We start from the raw sequence: 18408 nt of genomic DNA on the forward strand, positions 1-18408 counted from the left end.
GACGGTGCCATTCTAGTGTGCACAAGATTTAGCAACCTGCCCAGACCTTTAGGTGAGCTCTGGAAGCTTTTAGATTTTGATTTCGTTTTTGTCTCATTCAAGACATTTGTGCCTCCCCATTTTACTAAGTTGTAGCTATTGTATTTATGCCTGTGGAGGGCCCAGTAGTGGTACTAGGCATTACAAGTTGATTGCCTCAGCTGTTAGGTGTTAGAAAGGCACAAGAAGATGTTGGAAAAGAATTGTCCTGCATGCTTTAAACTATCCTGGCACCATCAGCCACAGTGGATACACCAGTATTGAAGAAAGATTCAGGTCCCAGGCTGTTTGGGTTTTGAATATGAAATAGGAGTGGGTCAGGCAATTTTTTCCCCTTCACCTCAGGTAGCAAAATGACATGTGTGGCGATTTCCTCTGAAGCCCTTATTCCCCCAGGCCTTCAGGAGGCTCTCGCCCTTCTTCTTTCTTCGCTGCCACCAGGTATTGCTGCTTCAATACCATTTAATCAATGAGACACATGTACTTTTAAAACTCAAGTCATTTATTAGATCAGGGAAGTTAACATATGATTAATATTCAATAGGTAAATCACAGGTTGCTAATCACTTATATTTGAATCAGTCCTACTTTAACTTTAAAACTCTATTAACACTCTGTTCCCTACAGCGTTCTTACAGATCTCTAACTCACTACCAGATCACTTTTAAGTTTCACACAGTCTCTCTCTCCCAGAATCTCTCTTCATACTCCATACACCAGCCTTTGTATCCAGTCCCCTCCCCCCTTTGGCTCCGCCTTCCATCCAGGCATTGGCTCCTTCTTTACTGTTCCACTGTGACGGACAGGTGAGGGCAGGGCTGTTCGCTACACAATGATTCTATGCCTGCAAGTTTGTTGCAACACCCAATAATATGATGGGTTAGAATTACAAACAGATATCAGTTGCAAAAGAAATCCAAACAAATGTTTCAAACTGGCAGAATGGTCAGTGTAAAGTGTAAAGCCATTCACAGGAGCACAACGAAATCCCAACTTCATAAACACAGTGATGAGATCTGAGGCTGATATCCAAGGCTTATCTTAAACCCACATAAAGCTGTTGGATCAATGAAATTAACATGAATATTGAGTAGCCAGTTTCCCATTGATACATTGAGTCTACTTCAGTTGTAAGCATTGGACTTGGACGTGGGCTTGTACTGGCTGACAAAGAAAGTGGGCCTTGAAGTTCTAGTGGATAGCTCAATGAAAATGTTCGTCTGGTATGTGGCTGCTATGAAAATGACAAATTCCACATTGGCTGTGAAGTGGAATTTAGCGAAAATAAAAGGGAAGCAGAAAATAAACTTCTTGTATCATATGAATGCACAATCCCATAGAATACGGTATACATTTCTGATCACTGTTGAATTATTGAAGGTGAAGAAATGGTCAACCAAAATGATAAGAGACCTGGAGTATTTCTCTTATGAAGAAATGAGGGTGGGAAATCTGGTTGGGTGGACAACAGAATGGATTGTATTGTGGGAAAGGACATGACTGACTAATAAGAACAGCAAGGAGGAGCACTCCATACTTCACCTACTTCTGTTTTAATTACTTTTACTTTAAGTTTCTTTGGGGATTTTTTTAAAGATCTGAAAACTGGCATGTGAATAATACTTTGGGAAGATGGCTAGAATGATAGTTCCTCTTTCCTTGTCATCCAGTAATTTTGCTATAAATAGAACACACAATACATACAGTCATGTGAAAAGAAAGTACACCCTCTTTGAATTCTACAGTTTTACATATCAGGGGACATAATAAAAATCATCAGGTCCTTAGCAGGTTTCAATATATATTAGGTAAATACAACCTCAGATGAACAACAATACATGACATATTACACTGTGTCACAATTTCTTTTAGAAAAATTAAGCCAAAATGAAGAAGCAATGTGTGGAAAACTAAATACTCTTACAATAGCTTGCAGAACCATCTTTTTCAGCAATAACAAAGCAATCATTTTCTGTATAACTTTATCAGACTCTCACATCGTTGTGTAGGAATTTTGGCCAAATCATCTTTACAACATTGCTTCAGGTCATTGAGGTTTGTGCGCATTTGTTTACGCACAGCTCTCTGAAGATCCTGCCATAGCATTTCAACTGGGATGAGGTTTGGACTTTGACTGGGCCATTGTGACACCTGGATTCTTTTCTTTTTCCGCTGGTCTGTCATGACCCAATTCAGCCCAGCTTTAGCTGTCGGACAGATGGTCTCACATTTGGCTCTAAAATATTTTGATATACATTGGAGCTCATGGTCGACTGAGTGACTGCAAGGTGCTCAGGTCCTGTGGCTGCAAAACAGGCCCAAATCACCCCTCCACCACTGTGCTTTACAGTTGGTATGAGGTGTTTGTGCTGATAGGCTGTTTGGTTTTCGCCAAACATGGCAGTGTGCATTATGGCCAAACATCTCCACTTTGGTCTCGTCTGTCCAAAGGACATTGTTCCAGAAGTCTTGTGATTTGTCCAGATGCAACTTGGCAAACTTAAGCCATGCTGCCATGTTCTCCTTAAAGACACTTTCTCCTGGCAACACTTCCAAACAAACTATACTTGTTTAGTCTTTTTCTAATTGTACTGTCATGAACTTTAACATTTCATATGCTAACTGAGGCCTGTAGAGGCTGAGATATAACTCTAAGTTTTTTGTTTGTTTGTTTGTTTGTTTGTTTGTTTGTTTGTTTGTTTGTTTGTTTGTTTGTTTGTTTGTTTGTTTGTTTGTTTGAAATTTTTCTGAGCATTGCATGGTCTGACATTGGGGTGAATTTCTTTGGACCTCCCCTCCTGGGAAGAATGGCAACTGCCCTGCACGTTTTTCACTTGTGAAGAATCTTACTCGCTATAGAATGATGGGCTTTAAATTATTTGAAAATGGCCTTATAACCCTTCCCAGATTGATGGGCAACAACAATTACTTCTCTACAATCATTGCTGATGTGTTTCCTCCTTGGCATTGTGTTAACACACACCTGAATGCTCCAGACCAGCAAACTGCTAAAACTTTGGGTTTTACAGATGTGGTCATGCTCCTGGTGAGTTACTCAAGGGCATTTGGTTAGCAGCACCCGTCTACTATCCTTAATTCCTATGGAAGCAGTAAGGGTGTACTTAGTTTTTCATATATGGTTTCTCCATTTTGGTTTTATTTTTGTTAAATAAATCGTGACACATGTTGCTGTTCCTCTGAGGTTATATTTATCTAATTTTCAGACCTGCTAAGGACCAAATGATTTTCATTATATCCTGATATGTAAAACTGTAGAATTCAAAGAGGGTGTACTTCCCCCCCCCCCACATGATTGTATACTGGTCTGGCCATAGCAACAGTGGAGCCTCTTTTCTGCTGAACCACCAAGTGCAAGAAATACATGTTTTTCATTATGAATTGTCTCAGCCTATAATAATTCCATTTTTTAAAATCCCCGAGGTCATTCACCAAATTGATATTTCTTATAGTAGAGTCTCCGTAATATTTTAAAACATTTTGTTTAACATTGTCAGAATTATAATTTTGGTCAAATCAGCTGCAGATTCCAAGTTTTGGTTCACCATATATTAACACATCATATTTTCTTGGGCTACCTTTGTGAAGCACAGATCATGTAGATCCTTTTAAACAGAAAGGCGGGGTAAAGTACTTTAAATAAATAAATATTTAAATCTGTTTCTGCAGCTCCTTTTAGCTAATTTCTACACAGTGTTGTACCCTAATTGCATTACATTACATTAGTTTGATTTCAACTACAATAAAATATTTATTTTCATTTCCTTTCACCAGACCATTTCAATCTGTGACACTTCTTGGCTAATTTGTTTCACCAGTACTGAAACCTGAATATCTGTTGATTGTGGTTCCCAAAATATGGCCTGTTGAAATCAAGGTTGGAGATAGATAATTATCTGGAGAATGTGGATCAGAAAAATATTACAGCAATTAGAATTGTTGCTTTGTGAACTACAGCTAGAACCTTTCTTGAATGGTTAATAGACTGAGGTGAAATCAATGGACTTAGTCCTGAATGAATCTATATTCACTAATGGGTGGAGGGTGAACTAGAGTTAATTTTGTATCTAGCAAATTAGAGACATGGGATACTGGCACTGAACAGTTCATCCAGCATTCTTTGTCTTGTTTTTCAGTCCACCAATCCTATTTTTCTTTGCAGTTTCTAGCATTGCAGAATAATTAAAAGTAATTTGGGTCAGATATCCAGTACCCTTGCTCATGCTACAGTTGCACCTTTCCTGAAAACAACATTATTGATTTCAAATGAAGGTACTGACTCAGAAAATGCTGTAAGCAAAGATTCCAGGAGTTAGTTTAACATTAAATGCTTGGCTTCATAATTCCTTATCGGCCATATAATCATCATGATATTCTTTTTAACATCTACATGAAATTGCTAGGGGAAATCTAGAGGATTGAGCTAAAATGTCACAGAATGCAGATGAGAAGCCACTGTATCTCCAGTTTCCATCTTCTAGTCCCAAGGCAACAAAGGAAGGAGGTAAACAGGGGCCTAAGGACAGATGGGTTAAGTTGAAGCTTAATCCAGAGAAGACATGAATATTCTGTGTAGAGAAATATGCTGACATGCTCATAATACAATATGTTTGTGCCATCAAGTCAGTTCTGACTTACGGCAAACCTTTCCAGGGTTTTCTGGGTAAAGAGTACTCAGAATTGGTTTACCATTCCTTTCTTCTGAGAGCAGTCTGGGACTGTGCAGTTTGCTCAAGGCTATGCAGGCTAGCTTTCTCCTAAAAGGCATAGTAGAGAATCAGATACCCAGCCCTTGACTCTGCAGCTATGTGCTCCATCTCAGTGAGCTATACAACCAGCTGCTGATCTGGATATACTATCTGATTCTGGAAAATATTGTGATATCAATGGCCAGGGAGTACTTTGTACATCCTTCAGCTGACTTTTCTGCTGCAGCTTCACCAAGAGAAAGGTGACCTTCCCTCAGTAACACATGAACTGGTCTCAGGCCTGATTATTGCAACACACATGACACAAAGCTGCCCATAAAAACACATTGGAATCGGTACTGAATTCAGCAGCCCAAATGCTTGTAGGAGCTAAGCATTCAGACCATATTGTTTTTATTCTGCATCAACTACAAATAAGGTTTTTTCATATCCATGGTAATTTAAACTCCTGCTATTAATTTTAAAAGCCCTAGATGATTTGGGATCCCAGTTATCTGAAAAAAAAAATACTTGCACCTCTATGAGCCTGCTTGGAGATTAATATCAGTGATCTGTGATCCACAATAGCTATGAGACTGACAAGTTTGACAGAAAGGGACTTTTCTGTGGTGGCACCACATCCTTAGAATGCCCTCCCCTGGAAAGTATACTGTATACAGGGACTTCCCAGAAGAAGGTGTTTGCTGTATGCTGTAGGAGATTTTTAAGAAAGATTCATTCATTCCTCTCAGCATTACATTAATTTTGGAATATTGTATCTTTTAACTAGAATGTCACTGTTGCTATACCATTAGATGTATCCTATGTGTTATATAAAGCAAACATTGTTCTTCAGTTAGGTATTGACCTTTGCTTTGATCAGCTATAGTACAACCAATAGAGTACAGCAGCTACAGCACTCACAAATCCCATCTGATATTTCAAAAATTGCATTTTACAAGGGCATTAGTATAGGGTTGCTTCTCTGTTGCTGTTTGCCAGGGCAATAGGCAATCCCTCAAATGTATTCTTGAAGGCTTTCACAGACAGGATCCGATGGTTGTTGTCGGGTTTTTTTGGGCTGTTTAGCTGTGTTCTGGAGATTTTTTCCCCCTTATGTTTCGCCAGTCTCTGTGGCCGGCATCTTCAGAGGACAGGAGTAGAACTCTGTCTGTCCTTCAAATGCCCCATAAAGCTTCTCAACAGCCTCAGTGATAATATCTTCAAATCTGGAACTAGGTTCAAATGGTGGGGGGTGGGTCATAAACTTCACCATTACTGTAGTAACTAGTGATTCCACAAGATGATTTCTGAGAATCAAACTAGATTATGTTCTTACCACTTATTCAGAAGTGAAGCTCCTTCAGGTGGTGAAAAACACCTGTTTCTTACAGCAGTGGTCCCCAACATTGGGCCTCCAGATGTTCTTGGACTACAACTCCCAGAAGCCTTCACCACCACCTCTGCTGGCCAGGATTTCTGGGAGTTGAAGTCCAAGAACATCTGGAGGCCCAAGGTTGGAGACCACTGTCTTACAGTACATCCATATCTTTCATTTAGCCAAGCACTGTGTTGTAATTGGTCACTGACCAAAAGATGAATTTACTTTGCAAGTCCGGTTGTTGAGAAATGCTGATCTAAGGAAATCCTATCATTTTGGGGGAAACAGGTTAATCGCAAGATGTACACATTTCTGTTAACACCTAGTTTCACCCCTGCTGCAATGTTTTGTTTTGTTTTTTAAAGCTGTTAAAAGTCTTTCTAGTCATCTTCCTTTAGGGATTAATTTACTGCATTTCTTTCTTGATGGTTAACGTTCTGTCCTTGGCTAAGCTGCTAAAGTAAAATGAAATGGAAATTAAGAACAAGCTGTTTAAAATAGTGAAGCAAATAATGAATTATATTATTGCTGTTGTGATGCAATATGGAAAGCTGCACCAGGTGACTAAGGCAGAGCACCTGCATTCAGTAGTCAAACGGAGGAGGTGAGGAGAAAGTGTCCTCTGGGTCCTCAGTTAGCCATTTTTCAGCACTTAAAAAGCACTCTGCATTTTATAGCGTAAATAGGAACATATTGTATTATACCCACCATGTTTTCATGTTACAATTAAACTCTAGACTTAGTTTAAATCACTGTAAAATTACCAAATAAAAGATGCCCAATATGAAATTGTTGAAAAATGGTGTTAGTATAGTTTTAAATAAATACAATATGCATGCAGTGCAACAAGTTTATGAACAAACTCATACAGAGCTAAATCTGCTGATGGCTTACAGGAGTACTTAGATTTCCTTCACTTCCCCTTGCAACCTTCTGCAGCACCAAAAACCTAGAGGGTTTGTCAGGACAAGCACCACTGTTCTTCCATTTTTCTGTCAGATGTGATTAACTTGAAATGGAACAGATATTTAGATGCTTAGAAAGACAAGAATATGTCTTCTAAAGCTACTAATTAAGCTGCATAAAAGGGAAAATGAATCGTTGTTTAGTCATTAAGTCGTGTTCGACTCTTCGTGACCCCTTAGACCAGAGCATGCCAGGCCCTCCTGTCTTCCACTGCCTCCCAGAGTTGGGTCAAATTCATCTTGGTAGTTTTGATGACACTGTCCAAGCATCTCGTCCTCTGCCATTCCCATCTCCTCTTGCCTTGACACTTTCCTAGCATCAGCGTCTTTTCCAGGGAGTCTTCTCTTCTCATGAGATGGCCAAAGTATTGGAGCCTCAGCTTCAGGGTCTGTCCTTCCACTGAGCACTCAGGCTTGAATTCCTTCAGAATTGATAGGTTTGTTCTCTTTGCAGTCCAGGGGACTCTCAAGAGTCTCCTCCAGCACCACAATTCAAAAGCATCAATTCATTGGCGGTCAGCCATCTTTATGGTCCAGCCCTCACTTCCATACATCGCTACTGGAAAAACCATAGCTTTGACGATGCAGACCTTTGTTAGCAAAGTGATGTCTCTGCTTTTTAAGATGCTGTCTAGGATTGTCATCGCTTTCCTCCCAAGAAGCAGGTGTCTTTTAATTTCGTGGCTGCTGTCACCATCTGCAGTGATCGTGGAGCCCAAGAAAGTAAAATCTGTCACTGCCTCCATATCTTCCCCTTCTGCTTGCCAGGAGGTGATGGGACCAGTGGCCATGATCTTAGTTTTTTTTTTTGATGTTGAGCTTCATACCATTTTTGGTGCTCTCCTCTTTCACCCTCATTAAGAGGTTCTTTAATTCCTCTCACTTTCTGCCATCAGAGTGGTATCATCTGCATCTCTGAGGTTTCTTCCGGCAATCTTAATTCCAGCTTGGGAATCCTCCAGTCTAGCCTTTCGCATCATGTATTCTGCATATAAGGTAAATAAGCAGGGAGACAATATACAGCCTTGTCGTACTCCTTTCCCAATTTTGAACCAATTGGTTGTTCCATATCCAGTTCTAACTGTTGCTTCCTGTCCCACATAGAGATTTCTCAGGAGATAGATAAAGTGATCAGGCACTCCCATTTCTTTAAGGACTTGCCATAGTTCTCTATGGTCCACACAGTCAAAGGCTTTTGTGTAGTCAATGAAGTAGAAGTAGATGTTTTTCTGGAACTCTCTGGCTTTGGAACTAGAGACCAAATTAGCAATTTGGTCTCTAGTTCCTCTGCCCCTTCAAAATCCAGCTTGTACTTCTGGGAGTTCTCAGTCCACGTACTGATGAAGCCTACCTTGTAGAATTTTGAGCATAACCTTCTAGCGTGTGAAATGAGTATAATTGTACGGTAGTTAGAGCATTCTGCGGCACTGCCCTTCTTTGGGATTGGGATGTAGACTGATCTTTTCCAATCCTCTGGCCAATGCTGAGTTGTCCAAACTTGCTGGCATATTTAGTGTAGCACCTTAACAGTGCCATCCATCTTTTAAGATTTTAAATAGTTCAACTAGATTGCCATCCCCTCCACTTGCCTTGTTGTTAACCATGCTTTCTAAGGTCCACTTGACTTCACTCTCCAGGATGTCTGGCTCAAGGTCAGCAACCACACTATGTGGGTTGTCCGGGACATCCAGAACTTTCTGGTATAATTCCTCTGTGTATTCTTGCCAACTCTTCTTGATGTCTTCTGCTTCTGTGTGGTCCCTCCCATTTTTGTCCTTTATCATATCCATCTTTGCACAAAAGGTTCCTTTAAGATCTCCAATTTTCTTGAACAGATCTCTGGTTTTTACCTTTCTATTATTTTCCTCTATATCTTTGCACTGTTCATTTAAGAAGGCCCTCTTGTCTCTCCTTGCTGTTCTTTGAAAGTCTGCATTCAGTTTTCTATTACTTTCCCTATCTCCCTTGCATTTTGTTTCCCTTCTCTTCTGTGCTATTTGTAAGGCCTCATTGGACAGCCACTTTGCTTTCTTGCATTTCCTTTTCTTTGGGATGGTTTTTGTTCCTGCCTCCTGTACAATTAGGAGCCTCCATCCATAGTTCTTCAGGCACTATCTCCACCAAATCTACTTCCTTAAATCTATTCTTCACTTCCACTGTATATTCATAAGGGATTGGGTTTACATTATACCTGACTAGCCCAGTGGTTTTTCCTGTTTTCTTCAGTTTATGCTTGAGTTTTGCTTTAAGAAGCTGATGATCAGAGCCACAATCAGCTCCAGGTCTTGTTTTTGCTGACTGTATAGAGCTTCTCTTTCTTTGGCTGCAGAGAATATAATCAATCTGATTTCAATATTGCCCATCTGCTGATTTCCATGCGTAGAGTTGCCTCTTGTGTTGTTGGAAAAGAGTGTTTGTGATGACCAACTTGTTCTCTTCACAAAATTCTATTAGCCTTTGCCCTGCTTCATTCTGAACTTCGAGGCCAAAGTTACCTGTTGTTCCTTTTATCTCTTGACTCCCTACTTTAGCATTCCAGTCCCCTAGAATGAGAAGAGCATCTTTCTTTAGTGTCAGTTCTAGAACGTGTTGTAAGTCTTCATAGAATTGGTCAATTTCAGCTTCAGCATCCGTGTTTGATGCATAAACTGGGATTATTGTGATGTTGAAAGGTCTGTCTTGGATTCATATTGAAATCATTCTATCATTTTTGAGATTGTATCCCATTACAGCTTTTCCCACTCTTTTGTTGACTATGTGGGCTACTCCATTTCTTCTATGGGATTCTTGCCCACAATAGTAGATATGATAATCGCCTGAATTAAATTCACCCATTCCTGTCCATTTTAATTCACTGACGCCCAGGATGTTAATGTATATTCTTGCCATCTCCTGTTTGACCACATCTAGCTTCCCAAGGTTCATAGATCTTACATTCCAGGTTCCTATGCAGTATTTTTCTTTGCAGCATCGAACTTTCACTTCCAGGCAGTTCCATAGCTGAGCATCCTTTCAGCTTTGGCCCAACCACTTCATTAGCTCTGGAGTTACTTGTACTTGTCCTCCAGTCTTCCTCAGGAGCATGTTGGATGCCTTTCGACCTGAGGGGCCCATCTTCCAGCCTCATACCTTTTAGCCTTTTGTTTCTGTTCATGGAGGTTTTTTGGCAAAGATACTGGAGTGGCTTGCCAGTTCCTGCTCCAGGTGGATCGCGTTTAGTCAGAAATCTCCACTATGATCTGTCCATCTTGGGTGTCCCTGCACGGCATAGCCCATAGCTTCTCTGAATTACTCAAGCCCATTTGCCACAACAAGGCAGCAATCCGTGAAGGGGGAAATAAATCTGCTTTATCTTAATAAGCAATGGGGTTGTAACTAAGGATGACTCTTGATGGAAGATATTCTTCAGGGATTATTCTGGTTATTTGAATTCTACTGCAGAGGTAATGTATACAGTAGTTCCGTCCAAGTAGAGCCCCATCAGCGATAGAACTTTTTGTTGCAGCATCTCAAAACTGAGCCCCTTCCATGTGTCCTGCGCTGCTAACACTTTCAAAAGAGGTGTTTCCCTACATGTGCTTCTAAGTGAGGACAGGACATTTTGGAGACTACTCATTCATAGGGTCACATAAATCAGAGACAACGTGATGGCACATAACGGCAACAACTTCTAGTACATGCAGTAGACATCAAGAATGTAATACTGGCAAATTGCCTTGTCAAGAAAAGGTCTTCACTGCTTGCAGAAGGACAGCAAAGGTAGGGCCCGTGGGGAGGGAGTTCCAAAGACTGGGAGCAGCAACAGAGAAGATCCTCTCCTGTATCCCCACCAAACACACATGTGAAGGTGGTGGAATGGAGAGAAAGGCCTCTCCTGATGATCTTAACACCTAAGCAGGCTCATAAAAGGAGTGGCAGTCTTTGAGATAGCTTGGGTCCAAGCCGTTTAGAGCTTTATAGGTTAGCACCATCACTTTGAATTTTGCTTGGAAATGGATCAGCAGGCAGCCAGTGGAACTGCTGTAACCGGGCAGTGAGGGGGGGAATGTGATCTCTGTAACCAGCCCCACTTAGCAATTTGACTGCCACATTTTGGACCCACTGAAGTTTCCTGACACTATCCAGAGGCAACACCATGTAGAGCAAATTTCAGTATTCTAGCTGGGATGTAACAAAGGCATGTGTCACCCTGGCCAGATCAGACCTCTCCAAGAATGAACACATCTGGCACACTAGTTGTAATTGTGCAAATGCAGTCTTAGCCACTGCCAAAACCTGGGCATCCAGGCTCAGAGGTGAATCCAGGAGCACCCCATAGTTGTGCACCTGTATTTTCAGAGGGAATGTAACTCCATCCAGCACGAGCTGAATGCCTGTTCCTTGATCTGCCTTTCAACTGACCAACAGAACATCTCTCTTCTCTTGAATAAGTTTCAGTTTATTTACTCTCATCCAGTCCATTGCTGATACAGTGCCAGATATCTAAAGCTGAAACAGATTCCTAGAATTTGGTGGGGACTTGGGAGATATGGAGTAGGGTATCATCCACATACTGGGGATACCAAACCCCAAAACTCCAGACAGCCTCTCCCAGCAGTTTCATGTAGATGTTAAATAACATAGGAGACAAAACAGAACCCTGAGGGACTCTGCAGGTCAGTGGCCAGGGTGTTGGACAGGAATCCCCCAACACCACCTTCTCAGTTCTCTCTTCCAAGAAGGACTGGAGCCGCCATAAAACAGTGCCTCTAAGTCCCATTGTGGAGAACCAGGCCAAAAGGGCACCACGGTTGATAGTACTGAAAGCCACTGAGAAGTCCAGCAGAACCAACACATATCTTACCTTAGATTTAGCTACGTGCTGATGTGGTCTTTAGGAATAAAAATGTAATTTTATGCTGGGGATGAAATGATACCCAAGACTATCTTTAGATTGTTGGGCCAGGATGGTCACCTAGGTTCAAATGCTTTCTCAACCTTGAAACTCAGTTGATATACTCAGGGGTATTCACTAACCTATGTCCCAGCATGACAATAAAATGGGAAGATCTAGCAACATGTATCCCCTCTTTTTCCTTGAGTGCATTGAAAATTAAGTAAATATAGCAGAGGCTATTGTATTTATAATAATTGGACATCTTTGGTTATATGTTGATGTATATATCTTTGGCTTTGAGACAGCTGTTTAGTGAGTCATTCTTTTGTACTAGGTCTGTTTCAAAGCAAGATGGCAAAGTTCTAGAATGCAGGAGGTTATAACCAAGACCAAACGTTTAGCCAAGATAACTAAGGAGAGGATTTCTATGACATGCTATTTTTTCCTGCAACCTATGTTTGAGCTTATGGGTGTACTTGAACACGTTTATGAGTAATTTGATGAGAAATGCCAGATTTCATAAACATGTTTGAACTTACTTATGGGTTCAAATGTAGGTTGCAGAGAAAATATGAAATGTCATAGAAATCCTCTCCCTAATCATAACATAAGGAATATCCAATTTGTTACTCTGAGGAAGCCATTCCTGTTTGTACTTTCTTGGAGATTTATCTCAGCAAAAGGACAGTAAAGAAATAAAAAGCTAGTTTGTCAATGAAAGCTTTAATGTCCAATTAAATTTGAGAGGCTATGATTATTATTCCACAGATTAGCACGCTAAGATATTAACATATCACTTTCAGTAGTCAACAACTGAGAGGTAGAATATCAATGGATCATTCATCTGATCTGTGTGCCGTACAGTCAAAACTTGCCAGCAATGAATCACAACATTGCCTTAGAAAGTCTGCAGCAGTTCTTTCACAGTTTGCTAAAGGAACAATTCAGTAACTAACTACAGAAGATTCCACGGACCCAAACCTGTGATGTCTGTTTCTATGGAAGAATGGGAGGATGCTAATGGTAAAGGAGATGGTGGGAAGAAAGGGAATTAATTCCTGCAAGGCTTTTATTTTTAATCTTCTTTATAAGATCGCTCAGTTTTAAAGGTCTGCGCGGTGCTTTAACAGTTCTCTGGTTTTATAGCATTCTTAACAAAGTGTTATTACATGTTGTAGATGGAAAATATCCATATGTGTTGGGGCTTACTTCTACTTGTTAATGCTTTAAAATTTGGACACGTGACAAGAGTGCATGTGACACAGTTTTTAAAGTCTTGATTGAGCTCATATTTTAAAAGTCAGAGTACAAAATAAACATCTCTGCCCTTCCTTCCAGCAGGCAGCACAGAGATCTGCTCTCCGGGTTCTGTCTGACAGGTACATTTTGTCATTTTTATGAACTATAAATTGCTTTATGAAACTCTGAGCCCTATTTATTGTGGCATATAACTCATAATCGGATTTTGTCCCCAAAGTATCTCTGAACTGGGATGTTAAACATTTTGCATGCTTGGATTTGTCATGCATGCATGGAGTTTATTACTGCAAAAAAGAAAAAAGAAAAAAGAAAACCACCTCATGTATTTCATATAGAGTATGCAAAATCCCTTGTTGTGGCGTGAAATGAGAGATATGAAATTGCCTGAATGGTGCAGTAAATTCCAAGGTTTAGCATTTGTTTAAGATGTATTGAGCCTCATTTCTCAACAATAAGTATCCTATTTATTTCAGTATGTTCTCTTTTTGACATTTTCCCATTTTATTTTATTTTATTTTTCACTAGGGGCATTCTCTAGATTCTTTCTTCCCCCTAAAACGACACATGGTGACATGATAATGAAAATTATTTTAATTTTTATTTGCTCTTCTCCATACTTCTTTCGACAGTGACGGTTGTGTCCAGTAATTAAATTTGGTTTGGTTTAGTCCTTATTTAGGTAAATATCTGTACCGAAACCTTTAAGTTGTTCTGCCATTTTCCATAGCAGAGCATGTGGGAATGAGGCTGTAAACCACTAGGTTGCTTTACCTTAAAGAAGCTCTTGATGAAAGTGGAATTGCAGAAACAGGAAAGGCAGCCCTCTAACAGAGTCTTGATTTTATTTCAGGTTTTTTATTTATTTATTTATTTTAAGGAACTGGAATGTTGTTGGAAGGTATACTTTATAGCACTTTTTTAAAAAAAAAATCACACAAACAGCCTCCTCCCCCTAGATTTATATTTATCCACAAATGAGATACTGTATCATGCGGGCTGACACAAAGCAAATTTCCCCATGCCTTCCTGGCAGGCATCTCACCCCTTCTGGCCCAGATTCCCCCGCCTCCCTGAGAATAAGGAGTAATTGACTTTGTAAGGCATCTCAGTCAAAGGCTTCTCCAGAGCAGAGGCTGCTGCCACTTAGGATGAATTATATGTTGTGCATGGGTGAATAACATTTCTTTATGGTCCGAGGTGAAGACCATCAAAACTATCTCACCTCTGCTGACAGGCCCTGGCCTGTTTAGACTCTTCTTTCTCTTTTTTCCTACCTCAGGAATAAAAGGGGGGGGTGGAGTAGATATAAGTTTGCTTCTATTTGCAAACTTATTAAAATGTAAATGCTTTGAGCTGCATAAGTTGATCTTGCAGTAGGAGAATACAGAGAGGCAAATATGCCTAAACTTTTATGATCAGTCTATATAGTCTAGAACAGAAAGGGGAAATCCTGTTTGTTTTCTTCTACCATTAGAAGCATATGTGCTGTATGCTATCAACTTCCTTTCAGTTCATGCATTTATTTTTTTCCTTTGAAGAGAATGGAATGAGAAATTTCTTCTAGTATACTCATTTGGCACAGTTTACCATATATATGCATTAATATGGTTTTACATCTTATTGCCTAGAATCATACTGGTGTGCCACAGCTAAGTGGCAAAGTGCCAGGGTGCATCTTGATGAATTCCCTGCTTGTACACCTAACTGTGCAACTGAGATACATCCCAGCACCTCATCAGTTAGTCACAGTTAGCCATGACAAGTTATGCAAATCTTATGTGAACAACAATAGATTCTGGCTATTTTTTATTTTAATGTTGTATTCTGCTTTGAATTCTTTGGAGGAAATGTATAATATAAGCTTTAAAAATAAACAAATAAAATAACCACATAAAACTAATTAAGAAATGAATAACTAGAACTAAGATTTCATCATCCAAAGAATTCAAGATTATATTTTGCTATTAATTTACCGTGTATTAGCAAAGCTATAATTCTAGGTCAAACATTGCTTCTTTAGGGATAACTCAGTTTACTGGGGCAGAGTCATCTGTTTTGGAAGAACTGGGATTAACCATTTAGATAGAAAAATCAGAATGTTCTCTGTCAAAAGGGGAAATTTCTAAGCTCCAGTGTTCGTTTACAGGCAGAGTCAAATGCCCAAACTCCGACAAAGTGTTCTGATGGTATTTCCTTTACACAGACAACGTGGAAAAAGAGTCCATGCAATTAAAGGGACAGTGAGGATGCACCACTGCTTCCATCAACTAGTGATGCAGAGCCTCATCCAGAAAGACATAAGCAGGGCAAAAGTTTTGGGTGCACATCTCCAGGAATATATCCAATTAGCATGATCTCCCTGTGTAGTCTTTCTTTCTCTAAGTGTCCCTTCCTAATGGGTGGACCTTCGGGTCAGGACTAGCGCTGTCTCTTTTATTATGTGGGGCTCCCTGACATATGCAATGCAAGGAGAGTTGCTTTTCTAGATAAAACACCCTCAGTGTTTTACTTGTTATTGTTGTTGTTTCTCACTGTTGGACAGTAATAAGAATAATTGATACTATACAGTCCTGTATGTTCCCTGTGTATTTCCACTGGTCTTCAGGAAAGCCCAAGTAAATAGTCCAGGATTAATGTGTGTGAACTGGAGGACGCTGTTGGCCTCCAGGAATGACCTCGCTGTATTTTTGTGAGATGACAGACATAGCCTCATAGTGTGTAAAATATGCAAAGTACTGTGGGCACGAAGTGTATGTGTGTAGAATAATAATTGCCTCAGCATATGATTAACCTCGCTGGTTATGTAGTAAATAGAAGATAACTGTGATCAAAAATGAATTTGTGCAATTTAACAAGCTGAGCAACTATGCATTTTACAGTGAGGCAGGAAGTCAATTCCAAAATCTAGGGCAAATAGAGCAATAGGAAATTGCAGGGACTAAGAAGTTAATCATACCTTTGGACTGCTTTCATCGTTTTTGAAAGACAACGTCAGTAGGAATGCATCTCAGAGCAACTGATCAAAAAACAATTCTTTCAGCATGTCGTTAAACTGCATTTGTGGTAACTTCCTAATTTAATGCTAAATGCCAAAAATGGTGATTTTTGAAAACATGTACCTGGAACATAAATAAAGCCATCAAAATACCTAAAAGAAAAATGAAAGATTGAAATTTGTGGAATCAGGAAGCTCTAAATGATGGTGTGATTAAGCAAGTCCTGCACATAACAATCTTAAACAGATTACCATGGAACTGGGAAATCACTACATGGTTTCCCTTGAAATATACTGCAATGATCTAGTGCCTCTCATTAAACCCTTAAACTAAAGAAGGATTTCTATGTAGAAAAATATGCTATACATTTAAGATGATGTGCTTACCTGTGATGTAAGAAAAATGTCACGTTCTATAACATGTTGCTTATTTGTATACTTATTCTGACTCCTTAATCCAGCAAGCACATTTTGGGATCACGCTGTGAAAGTGTTGCTAAACGGTTGCTGTGAATGCCTGATTCATGCATGAAAAACCATCTGGTTTGTTAATGAAGAAAAATATTTCTGTTTTATTGTTTGTTTTTGTCATACAAATATTGCTTTGCCTTTGGGCGGTGAGGAAACGATAAGGCACACATTATTTTGAACTTGCCTAATGGTGCCAAGAAGCAGTTTACTCCATCTGTTGATGAGGGCAGTTCTTCCATTAGATGGTGTCTTGTTGTGATGGTTTCTTCACAGAGCAAAAGAAGGGAGGACGAAATGCATTACAGCGTGGATACCGTGTTACCCTTCAGTTCTTACATACCTAGCAGTGTAGCATTTGCTGTACTTCCGGAAATATGATATCCTGAGCAGTTTCTGATGATGTCACTGTTACGTGAATTCTGTCAGCTTTTAATCTAGTGCCTCATGATGTGGTTGCATTATTTGCTCCCATATTTATGTCTTCAGATTCATGTCAGCTGAATATGAATCCCTGGATAGCACCATTGCACTTTAACACTGAGATAAACTGGAAGCACTCCAGTATTAAAACTAATACATGAAGAGCAGGGGCTGCAAGTTGAACCCTGCATCTGTTGTGGGTGGCACCAATGAAATCAGAACTTCGCGAATAAATGGATAATCACTTGGAGCAGTCGCTAATGTAGCTATGTTTAAAAGGAAATATGAGCTTCTTTGGGTTCATCAATGTATCTGTAGCATACTGAGACAAATATCTCAGTGTAGAGTGTAGGTGTTTTTGTACTACAACTCTGAGAATCCATATGCTGAAATATTTCAAGTTGTAGTCCAAAACAACAACAACAATATCAACAACAACATTTCAAAACTTTATTACAGAACAGTGGTGGGGAGATTACCATTCCAGCCTGTGGCATTCCTCTTCCCAGAACCTACCCTTCTTCCAGGCTAATTGTCATGAGTTTAGCCGAAGAACATCTGGAATCTGAGGGGTTAATTATGGCTGAGGAGAATGCTGGGCAATCAGAGTCGCAGGCAACTGAATCACCACCAGATTCTCCTCCCCCAGTAGCCAGAGTGAGGGAGAAACTTTGGCAAGGACTCATGACACAAAGATCTGAAGCTCGCATGAATGCTTCCCATAGGAACATCAGGTTGACCAGCCCTGAGTTTTAGCAGGATGAGGTGTTTAGATGGTTGCTGTTGCTATAAAATCTGCACCCAAAGGCTTGCAAGCTTGTGGAAGCAACAAGTCAACACTTGGGCTTGCATTCACTCTCCTGCTTATCCGGGACCCTGTTCTCTGGACCCTTGGCTTTGGATTCTGATTGCTGACTACGGTTTGTGTTTTGGCTTTGGCATTTTGGTATTTGCTTTGCATCTTCTGGACTTCTGATATTGGACTGGTTTATTAAACTGCTGCCTGTTGAAACCCCCTGGGAACATGACACTAATATGGATCCTGCAAGTCACCGTGTTTGCAGTGTAATGGAAGATAACATTGCAAACCCCCCTCCAGCCTGTGGGAAACTTAACTTTGAAAGCCCATCTTTCTCCCAGTATAACAGACCTGACCAACTTCCATTGCCATCTCATTCCTTCCCTCCATCAGTTATTCTGGTTCTAAGGTATAAAATTTATAGAAGTTGCAAGATTCCACACATTTTCCATGTCACATGTAGTCTAACCCTAAAACTCTCTCTTGGGGAGCCAGT

The 18408-nt window shown here is 40.1% G+C and overlaps 1 protein-coding gene and 1 long non-coding RNA gene across 10 annotated transcripts in view; one reads left to right on the top strand and one right to left on the bottom strand.

The window, feature by feature from the left end:
- The window catches only part of AFF3 (ALF transcription elongation factor 3), a 309887-nt gene that overhangs the window by 216844 nt on the left and 74635 nt on the right, over window positions 1-18408 (top strand). For 6 of the 9 annotated variants that reach the window (XM_072994485.2, XM_072994484.2, XM_078390318.1 and 3 more), the window contains one exon: window positions 13306-13346. In XM_072994485.2, the coding sequence (XP_072850586.2) occupies window positions 13306-13346 (41 nt within the window). The remainder of the gene's footprint in view (window positions 1-13305; window positions 13347-18408) is intronic. The other 3 variants (XM_072994483.2, XM_078390317.1, XM_078390315.1) reach the window with 1 other exon arrangement.
- Window positions 1-18408, bottom strand: part of LOC140705756 (uncharacterized) — a 56395-nt gene that overhangs the window by 19849 nt on the left and 18138 nt on the right. The window lies entirely within an intron of this gene.

This window comes from Pogona vitticeps, chromosome 3 (genome assembly GCF_051106095.1).
Source record: "Pogona vitticeps strain Pit_001003342236 chromosome 3, PviZW2.1, whole genome shotgun sequence".
Taxonomy (NCBI): Eukaryota; Metazoa; Chordata; class Lepidosauria; order Squamata; family Agamidae; genus Pogona; species Pogona vitticeps.